At 37.9% G+C, this 18227-nt stretch overlaps 1 protein-coding gene across 5 annotated transcripts in view; it reads left to right on the top strand.

The window, feature by feature from the left end:
* LOC101089505 (complement factor H) overlaps nt 1-18227 on the top strand; it is a 108895-nt gene that overhangs the window by 47192 nt on the left and 43476 nt on the right. For all 5 annotated transcript variants that reach the window (XM_045048528.1, XM_045048526.1, XM_045048527.1 and 2 more), the window contains 2 exons: nt 16647-16841; nt 17481-17657. In XM_045048528.1, coding sequence (XP_044904463.1) covers nt 16647-16841; nt 17481-17657 — 372 coding nt within the window. The remainder of the gene's footprint in view (nt 1-16646; nt 16842-17480; nt 17658-18227) is intronic.

Here is an 18227-nt window from a genome sequence, read left to right as displayed (position 1 = left end):
GACAAATACCATACGATTTCATTCATATGTGGAATTTAAGAAATGAAACAGATGAACATGGGAGGAAATAGAGGCAATACATAAAAGAGACACATAACTATAGAGAACAAACTGAGGGTTGCTGGAGGTGAGGTAGGCGGGGGAGGAGGGTTACGGGTTAAATAAATGATGAGTATTAAATAGGGCACGTGTGTTCATGACCACTGGGTGTTATATGTAAGTGATGAATCCCTAAATTCTACTCCTGAAACTACTATTACACTAAATGTGAACAAACTGGAATTTAAATTAAAACTTGAAACAAATAACTTACCTAAAGCAATTTTACGTTCACAGCAAAATTGACAGGAAGGTACAGAAACTTCCTATACACTCAGTGTTGCCACACATGCATACCTTCCCCATTTATCAACATCCCCCCATCCCAAAAGGTATGTTTTTACATTGATGAATCTGCATTCATCCATCATATTACCCAAAGTCAGTAGTTTACCTTAGAGTTCACTCTTGATGTACATTCTACAGGTTTGGACAAGTGACATATGTATATGTCAGGTTTGTATAGTGACGTGTCCATCATTATGGTATCATACAGAGCTTTTCACTGCCCTAAAAATCCTCTGTGCTCCACCTATTGATTCCTCCCCTTCCTCATTCTCTGCAACCAGAATGTCATATAGTGGGGCTCATGCATCCTGTAGCCTTTTCAGATTAAAAAAAAAATTTTTTTTAATGTTTATTTATTTTTGAGGGAAAGAGAGACAGAGCATGAGCTGGGGAGGGGCAGAGAGAGAGGGAGACACAGAATCTGAAGCAGGCTCCAGGCTCTGAGCTGTCAGCACAGATCCCAGTGTGGGGCTCGAACTCACAAACCACGAGATCAGGACCTGAGCCGAAATTAGTTGCTTAACCGACTGAGCCACCCAGGCGCCCCCAGGTTTTTGTTTTTTTTTAATTCTGAGAAATAGCTTTTGTGATTCCTCCAATTCTTTTCATGATATGAGAGGTCATTTCTTCTGGCTCTAAATGATACTCCATTGCCTGGGTATATCACGGTTTCTTCATTAGATTCGTATACTGGTGGACATCTTGGTTGTTTCTACGTTTTACCAATTATGAGTAAAGCTGGCATAATCAAATAAATAATAAATAAATAAAACATTTGGCAAGGCTAGTGTCATTGAACACCTAATATATTAGTTCTTTATTTCTGTGTAACAGATTTCCCCCAAAACATATTGGCTTCAAACAACACACCTTTATCTTCTCAGAGTTTCTATGGGTCAGGAATTTGGGAGTGGCTTAGCTAGCTAGTTCTGAGCCAGGCACTTCTTGTGTTGCAGTCAGGATGTTGACCTAGGCTGCAGTCACCTGATGGCTTGGTGGGGCCGGAGGATCTGCCTCCAAGACGGCTGACTCATAAGGCTTTTGGCAGGAAGCTTCAGTAACTTACCACATGGGAATCTCCATAGGCTTCACGAATGGCAGCTAACTTTCTCCAGAGCTCATGATCTGACAGAGAGAGCGGCAGAAGCTTCCATACCGTTTACAAACTAGTCACACGCTGTCACTTTAGCCATATCTAGACTTTAGAAGTGGGTCTCTAAGTCCTGCATACTCAAAGGGAGGAGAATTAGGCTCCTCTTTTTGAAGGGAGAAAAAGACACTGTAAAATTTTCCAAAACCATCCATGTAACAAAATTCCATTCAATTCAACAGAGTACTGTCTTTTTTCCTGGGGGATGTTTCCTCTACTCTTTTCCAGGTACTTTTTGTCTCTATAGTTCTATCCCTTTCCTTTACATACCACATTTGGTTGTACAGGTGTACTGCACTTACACTGGATAATATATGAATACATTATGATACAAAAAGTAGGTCAGTGGCCTCCATATTAATTCTAGGGATAACTCCAAAATGAAGTTTCAAATCAAAAGACCCTTAAAGAAGACCCTATCATCAACATGAAACAGACCTTGATGTGTAAAACAATTATAATAAAAATACTGAATGATTGAATGATTGAGATATAATCGACATATAACATTATATTAGTTTCAAATGTGCAACATGATTTGATACTTTTATATATTGTGGAATGACTTCAAACACAATTGTAGTTAAATCTGTCACCACATCGTTAACATGTTTTTTCTTGTGGAAGCACCTTTAAGATCTACTCTCTTAGCAACTTTCAAACATACAATGCAGTATTAATAACTGCAGTCACCATGCTGTCTGTACCTTACATCCCCATCATTTTATTATTTTATTACTGGTAGTTTGTACCTTTCGACCTCCCTTGACCCATTTCTCCTGCCCTTCAGGCCCTGCCTCTGGCAACCCCCACTCTGTTCTCTTTATCTAAGAGTTTGGTATTTTTAGATTCCAAATATAGCTCATGTAGTATTTGTCTTTCTCTGTCTGATTTATTTCACTTAGCATGGTGCCCTCCAAGTCCATCCATGTCCTCACAAATGGCAACATTTCCTTCTTTTATTGGCTGAATAATAATCCTAGTTTCTTATGCACTCATCCAGTAATGGACACTTAGATTGCTTCCACAGTTTGACTATTGTAATAATGCTGCAGTGAATATGGGGCACATATGTCCTTTTCAGTTAGTGTTTTCCTTTCCTTCAGATAAATACCCAGAAGTGGAATTGTTGGATCATGTGGTACTTCTGTTAATTATTTGAGAAACCTCCATGCCGTTTTCATAGTGGCTGCACCAATCTACATTCCCATTAACAGGGCAGAAATGCTCCCTTTTCTCCATATCCTCACTAACATTTTTTTTTCCTTTTGATGAAGCCATGTAAACAAGTATCAAGTAATATCTTATTGTGGTTTTGATTTTCATTTCTCTGATGATAAGTTAAGTTGAGCATCTTTTCATGTGCCTTTTGGTCATCTGTGTTTCTTCTCTAGAAACAATGTCTGTCCAGACCGTCTGCCCATGTGTTATTCAGATTGGGCCTTTAGTTATTGTTGTTACTGAATTATATGAGTTTTTAAAATATATTTTGGATGTTTCCCCTTATCAGACATATGATTTGCAAATATTTCCTCCTACTCATTAGGCTACTCATCAGTTTGTGGATGGTTTCCTTTATTGTGCAGAAGTAGTTGGTTTAATGCAGTCCCACTTGTTTAGTTTTGCCTGGGTTGCCTTTGCTTTTGGTGTGAATTCTACAAAATAATTGCCAAGATCAATGTCAAGGAACTTATCCCCTATGTTTTCTTCCAGGAGTTTTATGTTTTCAGGTCTTTCATCCATTTTGTGTTAGTTTTCGTGTATGTTGTAGATAGTGTTCCAGATTCATTCTTTTGTATGTGGCTGTCCAGTTTCCACAACACCACTTATTGAAGAGACTGTCCTCTCCTCACTGCATATTCTTGACTTCTTTGTCATAAACTATCTGGCCTTAAATGTATGAGTTTATTTCTAGGCTCTCTGTTCTGTTGAGCTATGTGTCGGATGCTAATACTGTACTGTTTTGATTACTCTAATTTTGTAATATAGTTTGAAACCTTGAAGCGTGATGCCTCCAGCTTTGTTCTTCTTTCTCAGGATTTCTTTGACTATTTGGATTCTTTTGTGATTACAAACACATTTTAGGATTGCTTCTTCTATTTCTGTGAAAAATGCCTTTAGAATTTTGATAGGAATTGCACTGAATCTCTATAGATAGCTTTGGGTGGTATGAACATTCTAACAATATTAACTCTTCCAATTCATGAATGTAGACTATCTTTCATTTATTTGTGTCTTTGATTTACTTCATCATTGTCTAGAGTTTTCAGGATACAGATCTTTTACCTTCTTGGATAGATTTATTCCTGGATATTTTCTTTGTTTTGATGCTATTGTAAATGGGATTGTTTTCTTAATTTCCTTTTTTGATAGTTTATTATTAGTGTGTAGAAACATACCAGATGTTTGTACATTGATTTTGTATCCTGCATTTTTACTGAATTCATTTATTAATTCACAGGAGTTTGGGTGGAGTTTTTAGGGTTTTATGTATATAATATCATGTCATCTGAAAATAGTGACAGATTTATTTCTTCCTTTCTTGAATGGATGCCTTTTCTTTCTTTTTCTGCCTAAGTACTCTAGTTAGGACTTCCAGTACTAAGTTGTTGAATAGAAGTGGTGAGAGTGGGCATTCTAATCTTGGTTCTGATCTTCATTATTAAGTATAAAGTTTGTGTGGAGTGGTCGTATATAGCTTTATCACAATGCAATATGTTCACTCTACATCCACTGTGTTGAGAGTTTGATCGTTAAAAAGGTAGAATTTTATCAAATGCTTTTTGTGCATCTATTGAGATGATCATGTGATTTTTTTATTCCCTCATTTTATTAATGTGGTTTATCACACTGATTTGTGGGTGTTGAACCATCCTTGCATCCCTAGAATGAGTCCCCTACTTGATTAAAGTGTATCATCCTTTTAATGTATTATTGAATTCAGTTTGCTAATATTTTGTTGAAGATTTTTGCACCTAAGTCTTTTAGGTATTGGGCTGTAATTTTCTTTCTCATGGTGTTTTTCTCAGGTTTTGATATCAGGATAATGCTGGCCTCATAAAACAAGTTTGGAAGTAATCCCTCCTCTTCTATATTTTGGAAGAGTTAGAAAAGTTTTGGGATCATTCCTTCTTTAAATGTTTGATAGAAATAACCAGTGAAGGCATCTGGTCTTAGACTTTAGTTTTTGTGAGGTTTTAGGCTATTGATTTAATCTCCTGACTAGTAATTAGTCTTTCAGATTTTCTATTTCTTCATGAGTTAGTCTTGGTAGGCTGTATGTTTTTATGAATTTATCCATCTCTTCTATGTTGTCCAATTTATTGTTGTATAATTGTTCATAGTAGTCTCTTATGGCCTTTATATTTCTCTGGTATCAATTGTACATCTCCTCTTTCATTTCTGATAATATATAGGTGTTTGTGTGTGTTTGTATACACACACACATACACGCGCATATCTGAGTTTTCTCTTTTTTCTTGGTGAGTCTAATTAATGGCTTGTCAATTTTGTTTATCTTTTCAAAATTTTGCCTTTAGTGTTATTCATCTTATTGGTATTTCTATTGATATTTTCTATTTTTTAAGCCTTTATTTCATTCATTTCCACTCTGATCTTTGTCATTTCCTGCCTTCTATTAACTTTAGGTTTTGTTTGTTCTTCATTTTCTAGCTCCTTGAGATGTAAAATTGGTTCATTTGAGGTTTCTTGCTTCTTGATGTAAACATGTACTATGATAACTGCTTTTGCTGCATTTCATAAGTTTTGATATGTTGTATTTCCATTTTCATTTGTCTCTTGGTAGTTTTGATCCTCTTTTACTTTTTTTTTAAATTTGACCCATTCAGTAGCATGTTGTTTAATCTCCACGTATTTGTGGATTTCCCAGTTTTATTCCTGAAATTGATTTATTAGTTTCATACCATTGTTCTCAGAAGAGCTATTTGATATGATTTCAGTCTTCTTAGTGTTAAGACTTGTTTTGTGGTATAACATATGTCTGTCATAAAGAAGGTTCCATGTATGCTTGATAAGACGGTGTGTTCTGTTAGTTTTAGATGGATATTCTGCATATGTCTGGTAAGTACATATGGTCTAACATCACAATGTCAATGTCTCCTTATTGATTTTTTCCTCGATGATCTATCCATTGATGAAAGTGGGAGTATTAATTATTGTATTACTGTCTATTTTCCCTTTATTTCTGTTAATATTTGCTCTACATTTTAGGTGCTTTTATGTTGGCTGCTTAAAATTTATTATATTCTCTTATGGGATGAACCCCTTTATGTAATGCCCATCTTTGTCTTTTATTACAGTCTTTGTGTTAAAATGTCTATTTGTCCTATATAAATATAGGTACACTAGCTTTTGTGTTTTTATTGTTTTTTTTTTGTTTTGTTTTGTTTTGTTTTGAGCGAGGGAGAGAGAGCACAAGCAGTAGAGGGAGAGAGAGAGAGAATTGTAAGCAGGCTCCATGCCCAGAGTGGATCCTGACATGCAACTTGATCTCACAGCTGTGCATCATGACCTGCAGTAAAATTGAAGGTCGGGTGCTTAACTGACTGAGCCACTGTTTTGTTTTCATTTGCATGGAATATCTTTTTCTATCCCCTCACTTTAAGTCTATGTGTCCTTATTTCTGAACTGAGTCTCTTGTAGGCAGCATATAGTGGGTCCTTTTTTTTTTTAATCTATTCAGCCATGCTATATCTTTTGATTGGAGTATTTAGTACATTTACGTTTAAAGTAATTATTGATAGGAGTGTACTTATTGCCATTTTGTTAGTTGTTTTCCCATTTTTTTGTAATTCCTTTTGTCCTTTATTCTTCTCTTGCTGTATTTCTTTGTGATTTATTTTCTGCAGTAGTATGCCTAGATTTCTTTCTCTTTAATTTTTGTGCATCTACCAAAAGTTTTTGCTGTGTGATTACCACAAGGCTTCCATAAAACAATTTGTATTTATAACAGTCTACTTTAACTTGAAAAGAACCTAACTTTCATTGTGTTCTAATGCTCTACCTTTTCACTCCTCCCATGTTTTTATTTTTGATGTCACAATTTACATGTTTTGTGTATTTTTTAATGAATTATTTTAGTTATACTTATTTTTACTTCTTTTGCCTTTTTAACCTTCCTACTAACTTTATAATTGACTAACCCACCACCTTTACATTAGATTATTTTGAATTTTACTATATATTTACCTTTACAAATGAGATTTATATGTTTTCCTGTTACTAATTAGCACCCTTTTACCACAACCTAAAGAATTCCTGTTAACAGTTCTCATAATGCTGGTCTCATGGTGATTAACTTCTTTAGCTTTTGCTTGTCTGGAAAACTTTTTCTCTCTGTGTACCAAGTTGTTTTCCTCTTGCTGCTTTTCAGATTCTTTCTCTGTCTTTAACTTATGACATTTAAAAAAAAAATTTTTTTTAACATTTATTTATTTTTGAGACAGAGAGAGACACAGAGCATGAACAGGGGAGGGGCAGAGAGAGAGGGAGACACAGAATCTGAAACGGGCTCCAGGCTCTGAGCTGTCGTCAAAGAGCCCGACGTGGGGCTCGAACTCACTGACCGTGAGATCATCACCTGAGCCGAAGTCGGACGCTTAACTGACTGAGCCACCCAGGCGCCCCTAACTTTTGACATTTTAACTATAACGTACATTGGTGTGGGTTTCTTTGAGTTCATCATTTTTGCAACTCTATAGGCTTCTTGTATCTATATGTCTATTTTCTTTCCCAGGATAGGGAAATTTTTAGTCACTATTTTTTCAAAGAAGTTTCCTGCCCCTTTTCTTCTTCTGGAACTCCTATAGTGTAAATGTTGGTCTGCTGAGGGTGTCCCATCAGTGTCCATCAGTGCAAAGTCTTTATACATTTTTATTCTTCTTCCTTTGTGCTGGTTTGATTGAGTGAGTTCTCCCAGCCTGCCTTTAAGTTACTGATCCTTTTTTCTACTTCCTCTAGGCTGCTGTTGAAACACTTTATTGTATTTTTCAGTACGATTATTGTATTCTTCAGCTCTGTGACTTCTACTTGGTACTTTCTTATAATTTCTTTTTGTTGAAATACTCCCTATGCTTACCCATTCTTCTCCTAAGCTTAGTGAGGATCTTAATAACCATTATTTTTAACTCTTTATCACTTATTTTAAGGTAAGTCACTTATTTTCATGCAGTTAAAGGCTTTTTTTCTGTGGTTTTATCTTGTTCTTTCAGTTTTAACGTATTCCTCTTTTTCTTAATTTTCCTTGATTCTCTGTGGTTGGCTTCTGTGCATTAGAAAAAATAGCCACCTCTGCTAGTCTTGAAGGAATGGGGTCACTTAGGAGATAATCATTATTGTTCAACCCTAGCCTAGTTCGTGGATATCTCTCAAGTCTTGTGATTGTATATTTAGCCAGTGTTATTTTTAGTGGCTCCCAGTAGTTGAGAGTTTGTCAAGACCTGACAGTGTCCCAGAAGGAAGGGTCTCAGTCAGCACCTAGATTCAGGCTGATTGGAAGCCACGCCCTCAGGCAGCAAAGGTTAAAGTATGCAAATATACCCTTTTGAAGGGAAGACTGGGAGATGTCCGCTCCTTCTGAACTGAGCAATGGAGTGATAGCCAGTTCAGAACTGTTTCTTTTATCTGCCATCATCTCTTTGAATTCATGAACACAAGCCCTGGTGGCCACCGAGGCAGGAGATCAAGGGGCAACACCTGGACATCTATCACAAAGCCCAGGGCACCAGATGCAAAAACTGGGCACCAGATGTGTGTATAAGCACGCTTCTAGGAGATACCAACACTCTGGAATGCAGCAAAAACATAACTGTGGTCTCTGGAGGTCTCTGGAGAGGATTACAGTTGGCCCTTTGTTGTCTGTTTAGTGAAAAGCCTGTTTCTCAGGGCTCACCTATGAAGATAGGCTAATAGGCCTTTTTCACATAAAACATATATTCTTTAGTCTCCTACCTCTCTTCTGTGCACTGGGTGGTATCTGGTTGAGAACTTTCTCCATTTGTGACAGTCCTGTGGGACCCACAATCATAAGCACAGCTGGTCACCAGAGCCAGGCAGTCTAGAGGTAAACCCTGGCTGGCTGACACAGAAGCCAGGGTGCCATAGAAAAGTATAAGCTCCATTCCTAGAGATACCTTTGACCTAGAGGGAAGCAGAGGAATATCAAAAGATGGCCTCCAGTGGCTTCTGTCCCCAGAGAACACCTAAGTAGGACCCTAGATGTGTGCCAAACCAGAAGTCTGCTCCTCAAGCCAAAACTCCAGGAAAGGCCAACAGGCATTTCGTAGAAATACTGAGATTATAGTTCAGTCTGTAGCTACAGTGTGCCTTTGGTGTGGTTGCTAGCCCTGAACTGTCTCTGCATTTCTTACAATCGCATGGGGCCCGTGAATACAACCCCCCCCCTGGCCATCAGATCAAGGAATGACCCCTGGGTGGCTGCCACATAATCCAGTGCAACAGAGGTAGAAACTGGGGCACCAGATCTTTGTCCAGATTTCCCTCTGGGGGTTACCAGTGCCCTGCAGTGCAGCAGAAGGAGGACCTGAAGATAGTGCCTATCCTCCAAGTTCCCTATAGAGGATTATGGTTGGCCCTCAGTTGTCTGTTTAATTAGAAGTCTGCCCCTTAGGCCTCAGCAAAAAAGATTAATCTCACAGGACTTTAACAGAAAAAGATAGGTGCTTCAGTCTGTGGTGCTCTCCTGTGCCCTGAGAGTGGTGGCCTGTTAATAAGTCTTTCTTTATTTGTTACAGTCCTGTAGGACCCACTAGCCACCATAGCCATATGATTTAGCGGTATCTCCTGGGTGGCAGCTGTAAAACTCAGAGGGTGTCTGAGGAGAACATAAGCTCGTTTCCTAGAGATACCAGTGAGCTTAAAAGAGGCAAGGGAGAGTATAAAGATGGTGCCTCCTGGAGTCTATCTTTGAGGAGAGTTTTAGTAAGCCCCTAGATGTGTTTTATTTATTTATTTATTTATTTATTTATTTATTTATTTATTTATTTAATGTTTTTATTCATTTATTTTTGAGACAGAGAGAGAGCATGAGCAGGGGAGGGACAGAGAGAGAGGGAGACACAGAATCTGAAGCAGGCTCCAGGCTCTGAGCTGACAGCACAGAGCCCGACGCGGGGCTTGACTCACGGAGTGTGAGATCATGACCTGAGCTGAAGTCGGACACCCAACCTACTAAGCCACCCAGGCGCCCCCCTAAATGTGTTTTAAATTAAATGCTTGCCCCTCAGGCCAGAGCTTTTAAATAGGCAAATAAGTCTCTTTCACAGAAAGTCTGGGCACTTTTCAGGTGGCTTCCTCTATCCTGGACCCTGGGGTGGGTGAGTCCATGACTGTGGACCCTTTAAGAACTGTTTCTCACTTAGCTGTAGCTGTGGGTCTTGTGGACACAAGCCTTGTTGGCTTTCAAAGCTAGATGCTTTGGGGGCTTGTCTGTCAGGTGTAGATATTAAAATTGGGGTACCAGATGTAAGGCTCAGACACTTCACTCCTCAGGGAGAAGCTTAGAGTTTTGAATTCCCTCCCAGTTGTGGCTCATCATTCTGGGGGAGAGATTTAGGGTCAGATTGTATCTGTTTCTTCTATCCACTTTGATGTAAGTTTTTTCTCATTTGCCCAGTGTGTAGGAATCACTCAGCTAGTTTTTACAGGGTTTCTTTTTTTTTCAGACAAAATTATTCTGTATATAACTGTAGATTCAGTGTGTCCAAGGGAAGAGGTGTGTTCAGGATCTCCTACATCTCCATCTTGAACCACTTCCATAAAGAAAATATTTAATCGTGTTTCTGGTTGGCTTATGGAAATGGTAGATCAGCTCAACTGGATCTGGATCTCACCAAGTTTATTCCAGAAGGGGCCTTATGAAGTTCTTGTGGACAAGATGGGGAAATTGACCAGTTAGATGGTTTATGAGATAGTTTGAAATTTCGTTAAGTAAACTTACCCAAGTATCAGATTCAGGACTTTGTTCTCAAGCCTATTTCATTACTCCTTTGTGTTATCAGATAGTTTAATGATTTAGGGGAAACACAGTACGAATTCACAAGTGGAATTGTTCAGGGGGTCATGACAGTGAATCTGCATTAGCACAGATTCATCATTCAAAAAGCATTCTCTGTGCTAGGCTGAATCTAATAACGTGACATTTAGTAGTGATCCTGGGTTTAGGTCAAAGGAATCAGATGTACAAGTACAGACAGATTAGAAAGAGTTTTAAAAATTGTTGAATATTTTAATCAATTTTGAGATCAGTTTGAGTCAAAACTATGACAGAACCACCACTACTGTTAATGAGACCACACCCTGTATTGATAGAAATCCAAGGTAGAATGAGGCTGTTCTAAATTTTGCCCATCCCAGTGCTGCTCAGACCATATATGAAATACTATATTTGCTTCAGAGATGACCTTCTAAAAGCATAAAACATATTTAAGTGTACCCAGATGAAAGAAAACAGCAAAGAGATTCGAGCCTGTCATAATAATAATAATACCTACTTTAATTTTACCCCCTTTGTATAACTTTTGAAAAAAAAATCTCAGTGGAGTGTTTGCTTTAATTAATATCCTTTTTTTTTTTTTTTTTTTTTTTAATTATTGGCAAGTCAGCTAACATACAGAGTAGTCTTGGCTTCAGGAGTAGATTCCCTTGATTCATCACTTACATATTCATCCTGACAAGTGCCCTCCTCAATGCCCATCACCCATTTTCCCCATCTTCCCAACCCCCCACCGCCATCAACGCTCAGTTTGTTCTGTTTAAGAGCCTCTTAGAATTTGCCTCCCTTTCTGTTTGTATTATTTTTCCTTCCGTTCCCCTATGGTCACCTGAAGTTTCTCAAATTCCACATATGAGTGAAATCATGTAATACTTGTCTTTCTCTGACTTATTGCACTTAGCATAATACCTTCCACTTCCATCCACATTGTTGGAAATGGCAAGATTTCATTCTTTTTCATCCCCAAATAGTATTTCAATATATATAAATATACCACATCTTCTTTGGATAAAGAAGCAGTTGATGGACATTTGGCCTCTTGCCATAATTTGGCTATTGTTGATAGTGCTGCTATAAACATTGGGGTGCTTTTGCCCCTTCAAAACAGCCCTCCTGTTTCCTTTGGATAAATTCCTAGTAGTGCTATTGCTGGGTCGTAAGGTAATTCTATTTTTAATTTTTTGAGGAACCTCCACACTGTTTCCAGAGCAGCTTCACCAGTTTGCATTCCCACCAATAGTGCAAGAGGGTTACCTTTTCTCCACATCCTTGCCAACATCTGTTGTTTCCTGAGTTGTTAATTTTAGACACTCTGGTGGGAGGTGGTATCTCAATGTGGTTTTGATTTGTATATCCCTGATGATGAGCAATGTTGGACATCTTTTCATGTGTTTATTTGCCATTTGGATGTCTTCTTTGGAAAAGTATCTATTCATTTTTTCTGCCCTTTTTTTGTTTCAGATGTTCAGTTTGGTAAGTTCTTTATAGGTTTTTGATACTAACACTTTATCTGGTATGCCATTTCGAAACACCTTCCCCTTTCCATTGGTTGCCTTTTAGTTTTATTGATTGTTTCCCTTGTTGTGCAGAAGCTTTTTATCTTGATGAGGTCCCAATAGTTCATTTTTGCTTTTATTTCCTTGCCTTTTGAGACATGTCAAGTAAGAAGTTGCTGCGGCCAAAGTAAAAAAGGCTCCTGCTTGTTTTCTCTTGCAGGATTTTGATGGTTTCCTATCTCATATTTAGGATTTTCATCCATTTTTAGTTTATTTTTGTGTATGGTTGAAGAAAGTGGTCCAGTTTCATACCTCTGCATGTTGCTATCCACTTTTCCCAATTCGTTTTCCTAAAGAGACTGTCTTCTTTCCATTGGATACTCTTCCCTGCTTTTTTGAAGGTTAATTAGCCATATATGTGTGGGTCCATTTCTTGGTTCTCTATTCTATGCCATTAGTCTATGTGTCTGTTTTTGTGCCAACACCATATTGTCTTGATGATGACAGCTTTGTAATACAAGCTAAAGTCCGGGATTGTGATGCCTCCAGCTTTAGTTTTCTTTTTCAACATTTCTTTGGCTATTCAGGATCTTTTGTGGTTCCATACAAATTTTAGGATTGTTTGTTCTAGCTCTCTGGAGAGTGCTGGTGCTATTTTGATTGAAATTGCTAGAATGTGTAGATTGGTTTGGGTAGTATCAAATTTTAATAATATTTGTTCTTCTGATTCCTGAGCATGGAATGTTTTTCCATTTCAATGTGTCTTCTTCAATTTCTTTCATAAGCTTTCTGGTTTTTTTTTGTTTGTTTGTTTGTTTTTTTTCAGTGTACAGATCTTTTACCTCTTTGGTTAGGTTTATTCCTAGGTATTTTATCGTTCTTGTTGCGTTTGTGAATGGGTTCAATTCCTTGATATCTCTTTCTCTTGCTTCATTATTGGTATATAGAATGCAACCAATTTCTGTACATTAATTTTGTATCCTGTGATTGTGCTGAATTCATGTATCAGCTCTAGCATTTTTTTGGTGGGGTCTTGTGGGTTTTGCTTGTAGACTATCATGTCATCCACGAAGAGTGAACGTTTCACTTCTCTGCCAATTTGAATCCCTTTTATTTCATTTTGTTGTCTGATTGCTGAGGCTAGCGATTCCAACACTATGTTAAACAGCAGTGGTGAGAGTGGACATCCCTGGCATATTCTTGATCTCCGGGGGAAAGCTCTCTGTTTTTCCCCATTGAGGATGATATTTACTGTGGGCATTTCATGTATGGCTTTTATGACGTTAGAGTATGTTCCTTCTATCCCAACTTCCTTGAAGGTTTTTATTAAGAAAATGCTTTTTCTGCATCTATTGACGGGATCATATGGTTCTTATCCTTCTTCTTTTAAGGTAATATATCAAGTTGATTGAATTGCAAAAATTGAACCAGCCCTGCAGCCTAGGATGAGTCCCACTTGATCATGTTGAGTGATTCTTTTAATATACTGTTAAATTTGGTTTGCTAGTGTCTTGTTGAGAATTTTTGTACCCATGTTCATCAGTACCATGTTCAGTACCATGATCAGTACCATGTTCATCAGATATTGGCCTGTAATTTTCCTTTTTAGTGGGTTCTTGTCAGTTTTGGAAATCAAAGTAATGCTGGCTTCGTATAATGATCCTGAAAGCTTTTCTTTCATTTTATTTTTTGGAACAGCTTGAGAAGAATAGGTATTTAAGTGTCTGGTAGACTTCTCTTGGGAAGCCATCTGCCCTAGGACTCTTATTTGTTGGGCGATTTTTGATTACTGAGTCAATATCTTCTCTGCTTATGGTTTGTTCAAATTTTCTATTTCTTCCCTTTTGAGTTTTGGTAGTGTGTGTGTGTCTATTACTCTTATGTGTCTACCCTTTTAGGTTAAGGCCCATTTGTCCCTAGAGGTGTTCAGAATTCTTTTTTTGTCTTTGTATTTTGCCAGTTTCACTATGATATGTCTTGGTGTTGACCTGTTTTTGTTGATTTTGAAGGGAGTTCTCTGTGCCTCTTGGACCTGGATGCCTGTTTCCTTGTCCAGATTAGGGAAGTTCTCAGCTGTGATTTGTTCAAATAAAATTTCTGCCCTTTTTCTCTCATTTCTTCTTCTAGAACTCCTATGATATAGATATTATTTCGTTTCATTGAATCACTTAGGTCTCTTATTGCCCTTTGTGATCTAGTAATTTCCTTTCCATATCTCATTTGTAGCATTTCTTAAATCATTGTGTCTATTTCTTAGGTCTTTAATCCCTGCAGCAATAGATTCTCTGCTGTTGTCTATGCTTTTTTCAAGCCCAGCTATTAGTTGTATGACTGGTATTCTAAATTCTTGTTCAGATGTATTGTTTATATCTGGTTTGAGCAGTTCTGTGGCTGTCTTCCTGGAATTTCTTTTCAGGAGAATTCTGTTTCACCACTTTTGCCAGGTTTGTGTCTCTTATGTGTTTTAATGGTTTGTTATCTGTCCTGCACCAACGAGAACTACTATATTTAAAAGGGGTCATACACTGGCCCAGGGCCTGGCCTTTCAGGAAGTGTTTTTAGAGTGTGTTGCGTGCACTCTATTGTTGCGTCTTTGGCTGCTCTACCCCACTCGTCTGTCTTCTACAAAGCTTCTCCTTAGTCATACTGGTAGAATGTTTAGACCATTGTTACACAAATCAAAGAAACTATAAGGGTTAATCCAGTGAGAGCAAAAGGAAAATAAAGATGGAGATATAGAAAAGGTGTAAAAAAAATAGAATAAAAATGCCTGATTAAACAGACACAGAAACAGAGAAAGCAAAAAAAGAAAAAATACATATATATAATATATATATTTTTATAATGTATATAATTTGTATTTATTAATTTATTATTTATTAGTATATTGTTAATTTATTATTATTTATTAATTTATTAATATGTAACATAAATATATTTTCATATGTATAAAACACGTGTTATATATGTATATATATTGACAAAAAATCAAATCAGAAAGTTTAAGCCTGATTCCAGAGTAAAAAATGAAGAGGTAGAAAGAAAAATATAGAAAAGAGTAGAGAAGGAAAAAAAAAAGAAAAGAAAATGGCAACACAGTAATATATAATACCACAGGATAGTTGTCTGTATGTGAGACAGGTGACTGTGCTGGTCTGGAGGAGAGGCCCTCTGGTTCACCCAGTATCAGTCCCACGCCATTAGATAAGTAGTTGCCATCCACTGAGGGGTGAGATTTTGTGTAAGTGGGTCGGCCTCCACAAGGGGCCACTATTCTGTTCCCTGAAGCCGCACCATGCTGGTGATGGGGAGAAAAATGGCAACACCCAAATCTCTCCTCCCCAGACTGGGTGTCTTAAACCCTGCTGTTTAGGCAGCCCTCACAACGTAGCTCAGGCAGGTGGCTTGCCCTGTCCCACAGTTCCCCCATGCCTCTTAGGTGCTAGGCTGGGATTCAAAACCTGGTGTCTTAAAGGACCCAGCACCAGTTCTAGGATAGTGCTGCCCCACCCTGCCCATATGGCAGGCACATGCAGGGTCTTTTAACCTTGGGAAGGCGATATACACTCTTCCACAGTACTCAAGGGAGGGGACTATTCTCCCCACTGTGCCCCTGAGATGGGATACTACACTGGGGCTGACTCCCCTCCCCACAAGTGCATGCACGTGGAAGCAGATTTCTTCCATAGGATGGCACACACTTTTGAAAACTGCAGTCTTCAGCTCCTAAGGCTGTTCGCAAAGTACGCTAGCAATCTCCCTAGATTTCTCATTTCTAGTCCGTGGTCTGGAGAGGTTTTCCTCTTGTCCTAACACAATACCACAATCCACAGTTTCTCTCTCTCCTTTTTGTCTCTCTACAGAGGGGGAACCCTTCCCTCCGGGCCCATAATGTTTTATCTCCCCCAATTCACATAGACACACCTCTGTCCCGTCAAGCTGTCTCCCTCCACCTGTGCAGATTTTTCTGTCACTCTGCAGATAGATTTCCTGGGTGTTCCAGGTGTTCTGACCTCAATACAGCTGTTTGAGGGACGAGGGAAATCTTTGTCCCTCTACTTCTCCACCATCTTAACTCCTAATTGATACACTTTGAAACACCTAATAGGTGGATAACCAAAGTTGTTCTGAAATCAGACCACCAGGGTTCAAATCTCTCCTTTACAATTTTACAGCAATGTATTTAAGTTCTTTAAAACTTAATTCCTGCAAATCCAAACACTGAAGTTTGCCCAAGGTAGAATGATTGTTAAATGACACTCATATTTATATCATGATGAAATTCATCCAAGGATAAAGGGAAAAGAATCTAACTCTTCAAAAAGCAGTGGAGAAAAATACTAGAAGATAACTTAAAAGGAATAAGACTAAATGAACACTTGATCTCAATATTGAAAGCTTCAAAAATGTGGTGGAAAAAATCTGAAATTTATAACTTGTCCTAGAAAACCTGATGCAATTAATGAAATAATGCTAATAAGAGGATAGAATTCACCCATGAAACAATTCATTTTCGATTTGATTTTTTATTAAGGCAAAACATTATTTATAATGGTTTTGTTTGTTTTGTTTTTCTTCCAAGGGAATCGTTGTGATTTTCCACAAATAAAACATGGTAGTCTATACTATGAAATTATCTATAGACTAGACTTTCCAGTACGTGTAGGAAAAAAATATTGGTATTCCTGTAAGACCAATTTTGTGACTGCTTCACAAGAGCCCTGGGAATATATTCATTGCACAAAAGAAGGATGGTCACCAGAAGTACCATGCCGCAGTAAGTCAACCGTTAAAATTGTATATGTACAAATAGTTCACATCCTGGAGGGAGCAGACATGTAAGTGAGTACAATTAAGACTACTATGACAAAAAGAAGGCCAAGGGATGAATTTTATGAGCAAAAATACCAAATGAGGTTTTCCTTTTATGAGGAGCTCTTCCTAAAATCTTATTAGAGATAAAGTTAGAGGTTTTTTGAAAATACCTATATCATTTACCCATACCTTAATTATAAATACTGAAAGTAAATAGTATTGACTATTGATTTTTTTCTTTTTCAACATTTGGTATTAGCTTTATTTTTGGATACTTATGCATTATAGTTTAAATGTTGTACAAATAATTTTTTTTTTAACATTTATTTATTTTTGAGACAGAGAGAGACAGAGCATGAACGGGGGAGGGGTAGAGAGAGAGGGAGACACAGAATCGGAAGCAGGCTCCAGGCTCTGAGCCATCAGCCCAGAGCCCGACACGGGGCTTGAACTCACGGACCGCGAGATAGTGACCTGAGCTGAAGTCGGCTGCCCAACCGACTGAGCCACCCAGGCGCCCCTACAAATAATTTTTAATTTGCTATTTTCACTGAATTTATGGGTTTAAAATTTTTTTGTTTATTATTTTTATGATTTTTAGGACAATGTATTTTCAATCATTTGAAAAATGGAGATAACCCAAAACAAGGAGTAAAATACATACAAGGTGAATCTGTAAGAGTTAACTGCCATGCTGGCTACAGTCTTCAAAATGAGCAGACTGTGATGACCTGTACAGAGGGTGGCTGGTTCCCTCCTCCCGAGTGCATTCTTCTCAGTAAGTAAATGGTCTCAGATCTCAGTATATTTATGGTTTTCTAACCCTCATCTATATTAACTGTGACAAAATATTTATATCAACTTTCTTATTTCCACCAATGAATCTACTTAGTTTTATTTTTTCCAAGAGTGTGTGAGTGGATATACACATTTTTGATACATATATATAGCAAAATAAATGTCTAATGATAGGCATTAGTCAAGAAAGCAGTAATGGAACTACAAAGAAGTAACCTGTATTAATAGGGTGACACCAGCAATGGAAGGAGGAAGATGTGACGGAGTAGGGGGATCCTAGGCTTGCCTCATCCCATAAGGATAACTATCAAATCATCCTAAATACCCCCGAGATTGACCTGAAGACTGGCAGAACAGATTCCACAATTAAAGGTACAGAACAGGCCACATTGAAGAAGTAAAATGTACAGAGATGCAGGTTTCTCTCCCAAACTGAGAAGAAATGGACTGTGGCCACTGAGGTGGTAAGGGAGTAGTGGTCACAGAGAGGGTGAAAGACAGACTGACACACAGAGGAACACACAAGAAAAACAAATCCCCATAGAAATTA

Source organism: Felis catus, chromosome F1 (assembly GCF_018350175.1).
Source record: "Felis catus isolate Fca126 chromosome F1, F.catus_Fca126_mat1.0, whole genome shotgun sequence".
Lineage (NCBI taxonomy): Eukaryota > Metazoa > Chordata > Mammalia > Carnivora > Felidae > Felis > Felis catus.
Note: the sequence above shows the minus strand (reverse complement) of the source record. Positions and strands in the feature narration are given on the sequence as shown.